This window comes from Gorilla gorilla, chromosome 15 (genome assembly GCF_029281585.2).
Source record: "Gorilla gorilla gorilla isolate KB3781 chromosome 15, NHGRI_mGorGor1-v2.1_pri, whole genome shotgun sequence".
Classification (NCBI taxonomy): domain Eukaryota; kingdom Metazoa; phylum Chordata; class Mammalia; order Primates; family Hominidae; genus Gorilla; species Gorilla gorilla.
Window position 1 is genome coordinate 18,920,512 of NC_073239.2, and position 14,418 is coordinate 18,934,929.

General features: G+C 36.6%; 1 protein-coding gene and 1 non-coding gene across 3 annotated transcripts in view; both read right to left on the reverse strand.

The window, feature by feature from the left end:
* TTC6 (tetratricopeptide repeat domain 6) overlaps window positions 1–14,418 on the reverse strand; it is a 234,749-nt gene that overhangs the window by 119,571 nt on the left and 100,760 nt on the right. For both annotated transcript variants that reach the window (XM_055360775.2, XM_055360774.2), the window contains exon 7: window positions 9,380–9,521. In XM_055360775.2, the coding sequence (XP_055216750.2) occupies window positions 9,380–9,521 (142 nt within the window). The remainder of the gene's footprint in view (window positions 1–9,379; window positions 9,522–14,418) is intronic.
* Window positions 3,638–3,768, reverse strand: LOC115930703 (small nucleolar RNA SNORA42/SNORA80 family). Its single transcript, XR_004067318.1, has one exon. It is a non-coding gene; the product is annotated as a small nucleolar RNA SNORA42/SNORA80 family (small nucleolar RNA).

The window sequence follows — 14,418 nt, forward strand, 5'->3', positions numbered from 1 at the left end:
GGCCTTAATTTAATAATTTTTAAATTTTTATTTTAAAAAAACATGAAACAAGTATGACAAAATGTTAACATTTCCAAAATCTTACTAACATATTCTCAGGTGTTTGCTAGTTTGGTTTCTGTATTTCTTTTCCAAATAAAAATTAATCAGGCCTAGGGGATTTTTTTTAGGGATGTGAAACTATTCTGTATGATCTGGAATTGTGGCTATATGACATTATACATTTTTAAAAACCCATTGAACTTTGAAGCACAAGGGGTGAATTTTAATGTAATGCAAATTTATGCCTACAGCCATACCACCCTAAATATGCGTGATCTCTCCTTTAATATGAATTTTTAAAAATCATTTAGGAGGTCAGGAGGAATCCCATGATGGAATGCAGAATGTCATAAAACAATCTAACTGTATTACAAACGTATGAAACAATTTCACCCAAGGGGGTGGGAGGAAAAGTTGTTGACCTCAGTTACTTTGGAAATGTGTACATAAAACCAAAGGCAAAAGGAACTGTGCACATAGCATTATACATTAGGTAATAAAGTTGTATCCCACATGATTATGAATTAACAATTCTGATACTTCTATGCACGTGCACTGGCACTGAAAAATTTAATAAATTGAGGGAGAATTATGGAAGCCTGGTTTGTCACTGCTGGAGTAGAAGTGGAGTAGAAAAAAAGGAAGGAAACTAGAATGACCCATGAGGTAGATTAGAGTTGGATGCATCAGTAAGAACTCATATTTAGCTTACTATAGATACAGATGTTTACATATAGAAATATGTATAGATACATGTATTTATTTATACAAGTTTGTGTACACACATATATTTCCTTGCTTTGACAGCTGACAAGACCTAGAAGCAACAGTGCCCAGTAGAAACAAACACACCTACTGCCTGGATCTTAGTTTTTAATTATATTCCCCAATAAAGAGACCCAGGGCTCCTGGTTGAAATGGCTGATTCTAGGACTGGGGCAGGAAATATGCAAGATGAACCTAGAATATCTAATACTTCCAAAAATTAAGAAAGTGTTCTTAAAAAAATCCCACAATGATAGGGTGTCAAAAGAGACATAGAAGCCATCTGAAGGAGTTCCCAATGGCCAAAGATCAAATAATTTTATCAAAACTAATAATAATAATGTAGTACTGTATTACAACTCAAAGCATAACATATTCACAAATCATACTGATATAAATAAATGACTGAGTAAATAAATGAATGAGAATAGACACACTTCCTACATAGAAGAGTTCTAATAAATTTTTGTAGACACTCTACCCTCAAAGAGGTGGAGCATAACCCCCCACTTCTTAGGTGTGGCTGTGTATGGTGACTTTCTTCTGAATAATATGGACAGGGGAAAAAAAGACAGACTTTAAATGAAGAAACCTGGTAAACACTACCTAGCCAGGTGATCGAGGTTAACATCAACATTAATAAATCATGTCGATAGTATATACCCCTGATACCTGATGAAAATGGCACTTTTTAACTCAGTGGTCTTCCTCCAAAAATCTCATAATCGAATCAAATCAGAGAAACATCATGGCTGGGTGTGGTGGTTCACACCTGTCCCAGAACTTTGGGAGGCCAAGGCTGGAGGACCATTTGAGGCCAGGAGTTCAAGACCAGCTTGAGCAACATAGTAAGACCCTACAAAAAAATTTAAAAATTAGCCAGGTGTAGTGGCATGTGCCTGTAGTCCTAGCTACTCAGGAGGCTGAAGTGGGAGGATCACTCGAGCCCTGGAGGTCTGCTCTCAAGGGAAAGTACAGATGCACCTTCAGGAGAGAATTTATTAAATTAAACTAGTAAATAAGACTAACCATGGTAAATTGGTTCTCCCAGCAATGCTCAGAACTTTCTAAGAAAAGTCCTAGGAAAATATTAGAAGCAACAGGGGTAGTAGCTGCCAGAACTTGAAAGGACAATGGCTGTTGCATAGCAAACTGAATGATTAACTCTGAAGCATCCTGGGTTAATTTGTGTTTAACAGTTCCTGCATACCTCCTAAGGCCATGATGCATACTACGAGCTGATGCAATAACTCTTGTTCATACTGATGACCCAAGGTCAGAGTATTCTGTTCACTAAGGGAAACAGACACGCAAATTAGTTTCAGGGTCAAGTTAAATTTCATTTAAATGAAACCTAAGGCAGAATATCAGTTTTCAAAATGTAGTCTGAGACCCTGGGGGAGATAATTTGCCTTTTTCACTACGTTAACATTTGCACTGAGGGGGAAAATATATATATATATATGTATATGTGTATATACATGTGTATATACACATGTGTATATATGTGTGTGTGTGTATATATACATATATATATATATATATATGTGGTGAAACTCACAGTGCCAAAGCATGAATCAAGACAGCAGCACCTTAAAAATGCCCACCAGAAAGAAGGAAAAATTTTAATTTTATTCAATCTCCACACATCTTAATATTTAATGTGATTAAATGAGAAATACAAACAAAATATATCTGTGGCCATGGTGAAGTATGATGGCGGTTTGGAGGAAATGCATGTGTGCTATTGTTTGAGTTGTGAACTGAACTAGCCTCCATTTTCATTTAAGAAAACAAACATCAAACCATGTTTATTGAGAGCTGGGTATACGGCAAGATTTTTCTTGAAAAGGGATGAAGCAAACTGGTCACTTCAAATAAAACACCCGAGTGTATTTGTGACAATGAAAAAAATTGAGCTTTTGAACAAAAATTAGAATTTTGGAAAACATGTGTCCCTTACCATGAGTTTGCAAGGTTCCCAATGCTAAAGAACTTTTCTGACAATTTTAAAAATAAGCTATTTTGATATTGTGTATTATACTGAAATGTGTCAACATTTGAAGAGTTAAATAACTGAACAGTATTTTCCAAATAACCAACGTGTGATGTTATTTGAAATAATCCATGAGTAAAAGAGCCATTCAAAGTACAAGATAAAACATAGATTTTAACATAATAAAGTATGAAAGTCATCAATACAGTTTCAGATTTCAATTGCAACAAGCTTTTTTATTGTACAAATCATCATGTAACAATTATCTTTTTAACTGAGGCTACATTTTTTTTTCTTATTTTTCTTTTTTTTTCTGTTCCACTGACCATAATTTCTTTATTAGGCTTTTTATTTTGAGATAATTGTAGATTCACAGACGGTTTTAAGAAATAATACAAAGATATCCCATCTTCCCTTTATCCAGCTTAGCCCAAAGACAACATCAGGCAAAACCATAGTACCATATCATAAACAACATGTTGTCATGAAACAGTCAAGCTACAAAACATTTCCATCATCACAAGTGATCCATCTTGTCCTTTAAAGTCATACTCATCCTAACCCCCATCCTGAAAACCTGGAAACCACTATTCTGTTCTTTATTTGTATAATTTTGTCATTTCGAGGAAGTTATATAATGAAATTACACAGTATGTAATCTTTTAGAATTAGATTTTTCAGCCCAATTCTCTTAAGATTCATTGTTATCGCATGTATGAATAGTTAATTCCTTTTTATTGGTGATTAGTATTCCATCTATGGATGTACCACAGTTTTCTTAACCCACTGAAGGTTATCCAGAGTGCTTCCTGTTCGAGTTTTTTTTTTTTTTTTCACTGTGCAACCTGCTTCAGTGTTCATAGCTCATGGGTAAGGAGGCTGAGCAATGGTTCAAGGCTGCAGTTTACTCTGGCATGGGTACACTGTGAGAAGCCCACAGAGAGTTTGGCTTCTATTAATAAAGCTGTGATGAATTTTGTGTACAAATTATAATGTAATTATAAATTTTCATTTCTGTAAGGTAAGCGCCCAGGCATGCAATTGCCGGGTTGTATGCATGCCTGGACAGACACTTTATCTTACAGAACTGCATGCATACTTTGGGTTTTTTTCTAATTACCAAACTGCTTTCTAGAGGGCTGTACCATTTTACCTTCCCAAAGACAATATATCAATGATCCTATTTCTCCTCCACTTCCTTATTGGCATTTGGTGTTATCACTATTATTTTATTTTAACCATTCTGTAGTAATATCTTATGGTGGTTTTAATTTGCATTTCCCTAATAGCTAATGATGTTGCACATCTTTTCATATGCTTCTTTGCCATCTATATATCCTATTTGGTGAAATGTTTATTAATGGTTTTGCCCACTTTCCAGTTAGATATTTTTATATTGTGTTTTGAAAATTCATTATGTATTCTAGATACTAATTCTTTGCTGGATTCATGTTTTGCAAAATATTTTCTCCCAGTCAGTGGCTTGTATTTAATCCTCTTAACAGGGTCTTTTGTAGAGAAAAAAAATTAATTCTGATGAAGTCCAATTTATCTATTTTTCCTTTTACAAATAGTGCTTTTGGGGTCAAGTGTAAGAATGCTTTCCCTAGCCCTAAATCCCAAAGATATCCTATGTTTTTTCTACAAGTTTAACAGTTTTATATTTTACATGTGTCTACGAATTATTATTTTAAGTACATTTTTTATAGGATGCAAGACTTAGGTCAGGGTTCTTTTTCTGGCTAAGGGATGTACAATTGATTGAGCAGCAATTGTTTGAAAAGACTATCCTACACCATTGAATAATTTTTGCATTTTTATAAAAAATCAGTTGTGCATATCTGTAGGAGTCCATTTGTGCGTTTTCTACTCTGTCCCATTGATCTATAGGCCTGTCCATCCACAAAGACCACACCATCTTAATGACTGTAATATAGTAAGTCAGGAAGTCAGCTAAACTGATTTCTCCCATTTTATTCTTCTTATCCAAAATTATTTTAGCTCTACTTTCTTTGCATTTCCATACAAACTTTAGAATACTCTTGTTTACATGTACAAAAAAAAGCCTTGCTGGAAATTTGACAGGAATTGCTTAAATCTGTATATCAATTTGAAGAGAAATGACATGTTTACTATCCTGATTCTTCCAATCTATAAACAGGGAATCTCTCTATTTACTTAGATCACTTTTATTTCTTTTATCAGCATTTTGTAGTCCTCAGCATCTAACTCTTAAACATGGTTTGTTAGATTTACACTTAATTATTTCAGTTTTTAACAATTATAAATGATATAGTTTTAATATCAGTATATATTTCAGTACATGTTCATCTATAGACACATAGAAATATAATGAATTATTCATGGTTTTTTTTTTATCCTGTCACTTTACTGAGCTTAGTTATTAGTTCTGTGAGATTTTTCTTGTACAGATTCCTCAGAACTTATTTATTTCTTTATTGACACGGGGATCCCACTGTTGTCTAGGCTGGAGTGCATGATCACGGCTCACTGCAGCCTCAACCTCCCAGGCTCAGGTTATCTTCCCACCTCACCCTTCCAGAAAGCCCTAAGGCCATGGGACTACAGGCACACACCACCATGCCCAGCTAATTTTTGTATTTTTTGTAGAGATGGGATTTTGTCATGTTGCCCCAGCTGGTCTCAAACTCTTGGGCTCAAGCAAGCTGCCCACCTTGGCCTCCCAAAGCGCTGGGCTTACAGGCATGAGCCACAGCACCCAGCTGATTCCTCAGAATTTTCTGTGTAGACAGTCATGTCATCTGCACATACGGGCAGCTGTATTGCTTCGTTTCTGGTCTGCAAGCTTTTTTTCCCACTTCTTGCCTTAATGCACTGCCTAGAATTTCCAGCACTATGTTGAATAAGAGTGGTGTGGGGAAACAATCAGGCTTTCACCATTAAATACTATGTTAGCTGTAGGTTTTTGCAGCTGCTCTTTATCAAGCTGTAGAAGTTTCCCTCTATTCCTACTTTTCTGAAAATTTTTATCATGAAAATGGGTGATGAAATCTGTCAAATGCTTTCTCTTCATTGATTAATATGATCATGCAATTTTTCTTCTGTATTCTGTTAAAATGATGAATTACAGTAGATTGACTTTCCAATACTGAGAAAGCCTCAAATCTCTGGAATAATTCCCTAAAGTCCTGGTGGATAATTCTTTTTACATATTTTTAATTCTATGACCTAACATTTGTTAAGGATTTTTATAACCAATATTTATAAGGAGTTGTCTTAATCTGTTTTGCACTGCTATAACAGAATGCCTGAGACTGGGTAATTTATAAAGAATAAAAATTTATTCTCTCACAGTTCTGGAGGCTGGAAAGAAGTCCAAGATCGAGGCACTAGCATCTGATGTAGGCCTTCTTACTGTGTCCTCACATGGTGGAAGGCAGAAAGGCCAAAAGGGAAAAAGAGAGCTGAACTTCCCCATTTCTAATAGCATTCTTCCCACCCATAAGGGCCTAATCACCTCTTAAAGGTTCCACCTCTCAATACTGTTACGACAATTAAATTTCAACATGAGTTTTGGAGGAGACAAACATTTGAACCATAGCAAGGATATTGGTCTGCATTTTTCTTTCCTTCTTTCTTTCTTTTTTGTTTTTTTCACTGTCTTTGTCTAGTTTAGATACTAGGGTATTACTAGCTTCAAAAAATGAATTGAGAAGTCTTCCCTCCTCTTATTTTCTGAAAGGGATTGTATAGAATCGCTGTTAATTGTTCCTTAAATGTGTGGTAGAAGTCTCTCTAGTAAAATCATCTGGGCTTACATATTTGGGAGAAGGGGAATGTTCTATAAATCAATAATTCAATTTCCTTAATATTTATAGGGCTATTCAAATAATCTATTTCATACTGGGTGAGTTGTGGTAGTTTGTGTTTTTCGAGAATTTCTTCACGTCATCTAAGTAATCAAATGTATGCATGTGTAGGGTTGTTCATAGTATTCCTATATTAATATTTTTATATCTGCAGGGTCTGTAGTAACATCTCATTTCATTTATAATATTGGTAATTTATGGCTTTTCTTTTTTTCTTGTCTTGCCAGAGATTAATTTCAATGATCTTTTCAAATGACCAGCTCTTTCTTTCATTAAGTTTCCTTACTGTTTTTCTGTTTTCAATTTCATTGATTTCTGCTTTTATTCCTTCTGCTTGTTTTGGGTTCATTTTGCTCTTTTTTTTTTTTTGGTTCTTAGGTGGAAGCTTAAATTATTAATTTGAGACTTTCTCTTTTCTATTGAAAACATTTAGCGCTAGAAATTCTGCTTAGCTATGTCCCACAAATTTTCATATGTTGTATTTTCATTTTCATTCAGTTCAATGTATTTTTTAAATCCCTTGAAACTTCTTCTTTAACCTATAGATTATTTATAGCTGTACTGTTTAGATTCCAAGTGTTTGGAGATTTTTGTTATCTTCCTCTTACTGATTTCTAGTTTTAGTACATTATGGATTTGCTCTATCCTATGTTTCATGGCATCTGAAAACAATATGCATTCTGCTTTTGTTGGGTACAGTGTTCTATAAATTTCAACTGGAACCTACTGGTTGATGGGGTTGTTGCTGATTTTCTAAGTGTTCTATGAATTTTTGAGAGAGAAATGCTGAACTCTCCAACTATAATTGTGGAATTGTCTATTTCTCCTCTCAGTTCTTAGATTTTGCTTTGCATGTTTTGCAGTTCTATTGTCTGATGCATATATTTTTTAAGACTGGCATGTCTTCTTGATGTGCTGACACTTTTATTATAATATAATGCCCCTTTGTGTCTCTGAGAACTTTCTTTGCTTGGAAGTCTATCTTATCTGATACTAATATAGCCATTCCCACTTTTCTTTGAATGGTGTTTGTGTATTTTTAACCCTTTTATTTTCAAACTGGCTATATCATTATGTTTTAAATTTGTTTCTTGTAAATATTATATATCTGGGTCATGTGTTTTAATCCATTTTACCACTCCGTCATTTAATTGCTAAATTCAAACCATTTACATTTAAGTTAGGGTTTAAGTCTGTCATTTTAGATTTTGTTTCCTGTCTGCTCTGTCTGGTTTCTTTTGTTTCTCTGTTTTCTTTTTCCTGTCTTCCTGTACATTACTTGAACGTATTTTAGAATTCTACTTTTATTTATTTATAGTGTTTTTAGTATATCTCTTTGTATAGCTTTTTAATTGTTACTCTAGGTATTACATTTTATAAATATAGCTTACCACAATTGACTGAGGGTATTATTTTACTAGTTCAAGTGATATGTAGAAATCTCACCTCCCTTTATGTCTCTTTACCCTTTCCCATTTATAGTATGTCTTAAATACTTCCTCTATATTCTGTTACAACCACATCAGCATGATAAATTTTGCTTCAATGGACAAACATAACTTAGAAAACTCAAAAGGAGAAGGAAATTTTATTGTACTTACCCATATTTTTGCTTTACATGTGCTTTGTTCCTTCTACGTATTCCTGGATTTTTTCTCTTATTATTTCTCTCTATTTAGAGAACTTTTCCTAGCCATTCTTTTAGGTTAGGTATGCTGGCAACAAATTCTCTTCGTTTCCTTCTATCTGAGAATGTCTTGATTCCTTTATTCCTAAAGGATATTTTTCTGGATGTAGGATTCTGGGAACACAGTTGTTTTCTTCCAGCACTTGAAAAATGTTCTGCCACTTATTTCTGGCCTCCATCACTTCTCATGAGAAACCCATTTCCATTCAAATTGTTTTTCCCCTACAGGTAGCATGTCGTTTCTTTTTCGTTGCTTTCTTTATCTTAATATAATGCCCCTCTGTGTCTCTGAGAACTTTCTTTGCTTGGAAGTCTATCTTATCTGATATTAATATAGCCATTCCCACTTTTCTTAGATTGATGTTTGGTTTTTCTTTATCTTTCATTTTCAGAAGTTTGAATATTATGTGGTTTGGTCTATATTCCTTTGGATTTTTCCAGTTTGGGATTTGCTCAGGCTCCTGAATCTATAGCTTTCTGCCTTTTGCCAAACTGGTAACTTTTCAGACATTATTTATTTCAATACTTTTCAGTCTCTCCCCATCTTTTGTGATAACACAAATACTAGATCTTTTGTTATAGTCCCTCAATTCCCCAAGGCTGTATTGGCCTCCTAGCATGTTAATAGATATAACTCACATAAAAAATTATTGAGGTCTTCAATAATTTTTTTTTTGAGACAGGGACTCTCTCTGTTGCCCAGGCCGGAGTGCAGTGGCACAATCACGGCTCACTGGAGGCCTCAATTGCCTGGGCTCAAGTGATTCCCTCATCTTAGCCTCCCAAGTAGCTGGGACCACAGACGTGTGGGTTATTATTTTTAGATACGAGGTCTCGTTATGTTGGCCAGACTGGTCTCAAATTCCTGGGCTCAAGCAATCCTCTCGCCATGTCCTCCCAAAGTTCTGGGATTACAGGCATGAGCTACCACACCTGGCCAGCCCTCAATAATTTTTAAGAGTGAAAAAAGTCTCCTGAAGCCAAAAAGTTTGAGGACCTGTGAGGTACAAAAAAACTAATATTAAAGAGAGTTCTTACTTCCTCTCCCAAGACTTCCAAGTGTGGTTTGTGAGCACGCTCTCTAGTTCCTTGTGCCAATTCAGGTGGTATCCCTTGCGGTGTCGGAGGAATATGGACATATTCTTGGTTGTCATCCATAACAGGAATTCCATACAATATTCTACAATGTGATAAGAACAATAAGTTTGTTTTTTAAGTAATTCACAAAGTATAACATGTTTGCCCTCATTTCATAACTCCACTGAAATAAACACATGGACATTTGACATCTGCACTAAACAGAGATTGTGTAGAAGTCGGATAATCCAAAATGAGAAATAATCCAAAAATGCTAATATCTGGTTCTTAATACATTTTAGTAGTAATATTTATGATGGTTTTGTTTCATTATACTGGAATAATAAATTCACCCTATGAAAGTCTAGTTGCAAAAGAGGTTTAAAAAAAAAACTTCTCTACCTTCTGATCTCTCACCTACTCCCCATTCCAAGCTCACACGTACATACAAAGTTTCATTTCTTGGGTGGGGCAAAGCATCAGCCTAAGCAGAAGTACCTTCTCACATTATGGTTCTCCCTTCTTGCTGAGATGAACAGAAAACTGTGTAGGCATCAAGTCTTTCTTCTAGGCTACAAGCTACATATACTTAAGAATATATATGGAACAAAACTTATCAATAAAAGAGTAAGCTAAACAGATGAGATAAATCAAAATTTGAAGGTAAAATGTGTCATTAATTACTGACCTACAGACTGGCTTAAAAATACATTAACTTTTGTATTACAACACTTAACTGTAAAATAAATATAAAATGAACATAAAGACAAAATATCTAAGAATATATGCACAGTCATGTGCCACATACATAATATAGATATATCAATTTCACATTGAAGCATTTAAAGCTACTGTTCCCTCTAACTTATTGATATACTATTATAGGAAGAAACACTTTATGAGTTACCAAATGTGAAAACTAAGCATACAAAAACCCAACTGATTTCAGTTGCTTAATAATATACTGAAATCCTCAAATCCCATGATACCTGCTGTTAAGAAGTAGACCCACTCAGAGGCAGGCTGAAGAAGATATGGCTTTGTCAGAGTAGAGTCATGAATAAAAGCTTCCTATCTTACCTACTAAAATACCTGAAGTCAAAGAGAGATTAAAACTCTACTCCCAGCAAGGCAAATACCACTGCCACTTAACACCCATTCCATCCTCCTTCTAATGTGCTTTCCTGAACTGCCAAGGATGGAGAGGTAAAACTCTCTTGGCCAGGCATGGTGGTTCATGCTTGTAATCCCAGCACTTTGGGAGGCTGAGGCAGGCAGATCACTTGAGGCCAGGAGTTCAAGACCAGCCTAGCCAACATAGCAAAACCTCATCTCTACTAAAATACAAAAATTAGCTGGGTGTAGTGGCACATACCTGTAGTCCCAGCTACTCAGGAGGCTGAGGCACAGTTGTTTTAACTCGGGGCGGAGGTTCCAGAAGCCAGTGTTCTAGATATTATTTAGAATCCACTAACCAAATGCAATTAGAAGGCAGAAGGTTCTAATGTTTCTGTTGGCAAGTACAGTCATAACAATGTTGAGTTCTTCTGTAGCTGTGTTCCAGTTACAACTTTGTGAGTTGTGTTTTTTACTTGTTTGTTTTTTGCCAGTGAGCATGTCAAACAGACACAGTGTGGCTCCAGAGTCCAAAGCTGTGACAGTAAAAGCTACTTAATCCCTGAATCTCAGTTAACGTGGTATGTTGCCAGTGCTGGCTTCCAGATTTGCCGCCTTCCTCTGTCAGGAACAGCAGCACCCTAGGCAGCCAGTTAAACATGCTCTGCGAGTCATCCCTGGGAGATCTCCCTACCTAATGCCCCATTTTTCTAACCCTCTCATTGATTTTAAAACACCAAATTCCCATTACTAAGTCCCTTTTTGCTTAAAATAGCTAAAGCTGTGATATAGTTTGGCTGTGTCCCCACCCAAATCTCATCTTGAACTGTAGTTCCCATAATGCCCATGTGTTGTGGGAGGGACCCGGTGGGAGGTAATTGAATTACGGGAGTGGTTACCCCATAGTGCTGTTCTCGTGATGTGAGTGATTTATCACAAGAGCTGATGGTTTCATAAGGGGCTTTTCCCCCTTTTGTTCATCATTTCTCCTTGCTGCCACCATGTGAAGAAGGACATGTTTGCTTCTCCTTCCACCATGATTGTAAGTTTCCTGAGGCCTCCTCAGCCCTGCAGAACTGTGAGTCAATTAAGCCTCCTTCTTTTATAAATTACCCAGTGTCGGGTCTGTCTTGATTAGCAGCATATGAACAGACAAATACAAGATGTTTCTGTTTTCCAAACCTGAATTCCAGTGTATCCAGGAAAACAAAAGAACAGGGGAAGGTCTAGGGACTAAGAAAATGAGCCAAGTGAATACAGACATCAGGATCAATAAGTATTTCTAAGATAGGTTGGGAGGACAGAGAGATAGATGGTGATGAGGAGAGCAGTGACTAAGAAGTTATCTAGAAGCACTGCTCTACTTTTCTCTGGCTCTATGCCAGAAACAGGATAGTAAAAGTCATTTACAACTTATTGTCTTTTGCTCTTTCACATTCCAAAAACACGCTAAATAAACAGAAATATGGATTGGTTGGAAGAAAGTGAAGGTCATCGGACATTCTAGAGTGCATAGCTCTGGTAGACATGAATGGGGGCCTTGGTGGAAAGGCATACTTAAGGTTAGCCTTTATGCTCCTGTATGACAAAGATGAAGCACTTACCTGGAAATTTTTATCTGGATTTTCCCTGCTTCCTTCTTTTTGTCCAGAGAAAAGAACCATCCCTTTCTAGAGTTCTCTTTGAAAAACACCACTATCTCAGTGGTTCAGACTGAAAATCTCTTCATCACCAATCTCTTCCTCACTCCCAACAGTAATGACTATTTCTGTTCATTCTCCCTCCATGATGTCTCTCCTGTTCACTGTATCTTCTCTCAACTGAGTCCTGTGATATCATCTTTGCTGGTCCCTTACCTCCAGACCCTCCCTCCTCCAATCCAAGCCACATATCCCTGCAACTGTTGTTATCAGTCACCCCCTCTCCAAACATCTCACTGACTACACACACAGTATATACAACCCAAGCTCCTGACCCTGGCAGTCTCTTTCAGAGTCTGGGCACCATCTGCTTTGCCAAGTCTGCTTCCTTCCCCCAACCTTCCACCCAAGCTACATTTGCAATGCAAAAAAAAAATGCCTTATGTGCTGGGATTACTCCAGGAGCAATAGGGGAAACAGGCAAAATCAACACGCCATTATAGTAATGAGTGGCTATGGAAATGGAGAATGATGAGAGCAAGACCTTCAGATCTCAACTCCTCCACAAGACCTTTACAAATCCTCCTCTATCCAGCCCAGATTCATGTCTGACTCCCTGGTTTCCCTGTTGCATTTGATCTGCTCTTTCATTACACAATATACTGCATTCTATTCCGTATGCCTTTTTCACAGCAGAGCATAGGATTGTTTGGGAGAAAAAGTGAGACTTACTCATTTTCTGTCTCCCAAAAATTTGAATGGAGTAGGTACTAAATAAATATTGTTGAATTTTGGCTGAGTAAGAAAAGTCTCACAGCCAAAGCCAGCCCCAAACTCTGCCCTGGGAAACAGAATCATTGGTAAGGCATGAGATGCTGGGTAGTTCTCAAAGTGTATTCCCTATCGAGCATCATTAGTATCATATAAGAACTTGTTAGGAATGTAAGTTATTGAGCCCCAACACAGACCTAATGAGTCAGAAACTCAGGAGCTGAGGCCTAGCCATCTGTGTTATAGCCAGCCCTGAAGGTGATTCTGTGCACTCTGAAGATGGAAAACCACTAAGGTACTCAATCTTTCCTAAAACAGCCTAATCATAAGAATATCCTGGGATGAAATCAAATCTATACCTTCCCAGACCCTTTCTCTGAAGATTCTAATTCAGTAGGTTTGGGATAGATTCTGGGAATTGATACACTTATGAAACAACCCAGATGACTCTTATCCTCAAGGAAGACTAAAAATCACTGATACAGTGGAAAGAGTGAGCCTTTGGAATGAGGTTAAAAAACAGAATTTGGGCCCCTCACTGTGCTATGTTTCCTCTTCAGTCTGTTTCCTCATTTACAAATGGCAACAGTGATTGAGTTTTTCAGAGTCAAATGTCTTAGAAATCATGTATGTGAAGAGGCTTGCACACAGAATATGCTACGAAAGTGATTGATATTACAACCATTATTGTTTATGATCATTGAGGGAGTTGAATGAAGGAAACAAGCCCACCTCTCTCAGAGTGAAAGTTGAACCTCCTTTTGGGTCAATATTGGTCTCCCATGAGGCCAGAGAGAGAAATATATTTCTGATTGTATGATGCTGTTAAAGAAGTTTGGACAACATTTGTTCTAAGCTGTGAGTACTCTGAAAAAATCTCTGCACACATCTTCTATGAGTTACATAAAGGTGACTGTGAGCTACATCTTGTGAAGCATGGAGAAGGGATCTCCCTCCAACAATCTTCCCCTACCTTGGTATGAACCCAACAGAGAGGTTCTCCATCACAGCTTCACTATCTCTTCCTTAACAAGTTTATCTTGCTCTTTGGTATACAAAAGCCTGAGAGAGGCTTCACAGGATGTTGCGCACAGTCACTCTTAGGTAACCCATAGAAGATATATACAGGGAAATTTGAAGAGTGCTCACATACAAAAGTTTCATCAAAGTCAATCTCACATGCAATGGTTCTATTCTAGATACCATTTTTTAAAGTGCTCATAGCAAACCACTAAACCGATTTCACAACCCACTCACTGGGTCGCAATCCACAATTTGAAAAACATTAACTTACAGAGAATGTTGTTTAAAAAGCAGACGCCAAGGTCTGGAAAAAGCTTTAGGTTTTCATCTTCTTGAAAATATTAATCTACAAATAGCTTTCTTTAGTCTTTTATAATTTTTTTCTTTGAAATCTGCAGCAGAGGCATATGAATATTATGTATGTTTTAAAAAGATCAGAAAATACATTCT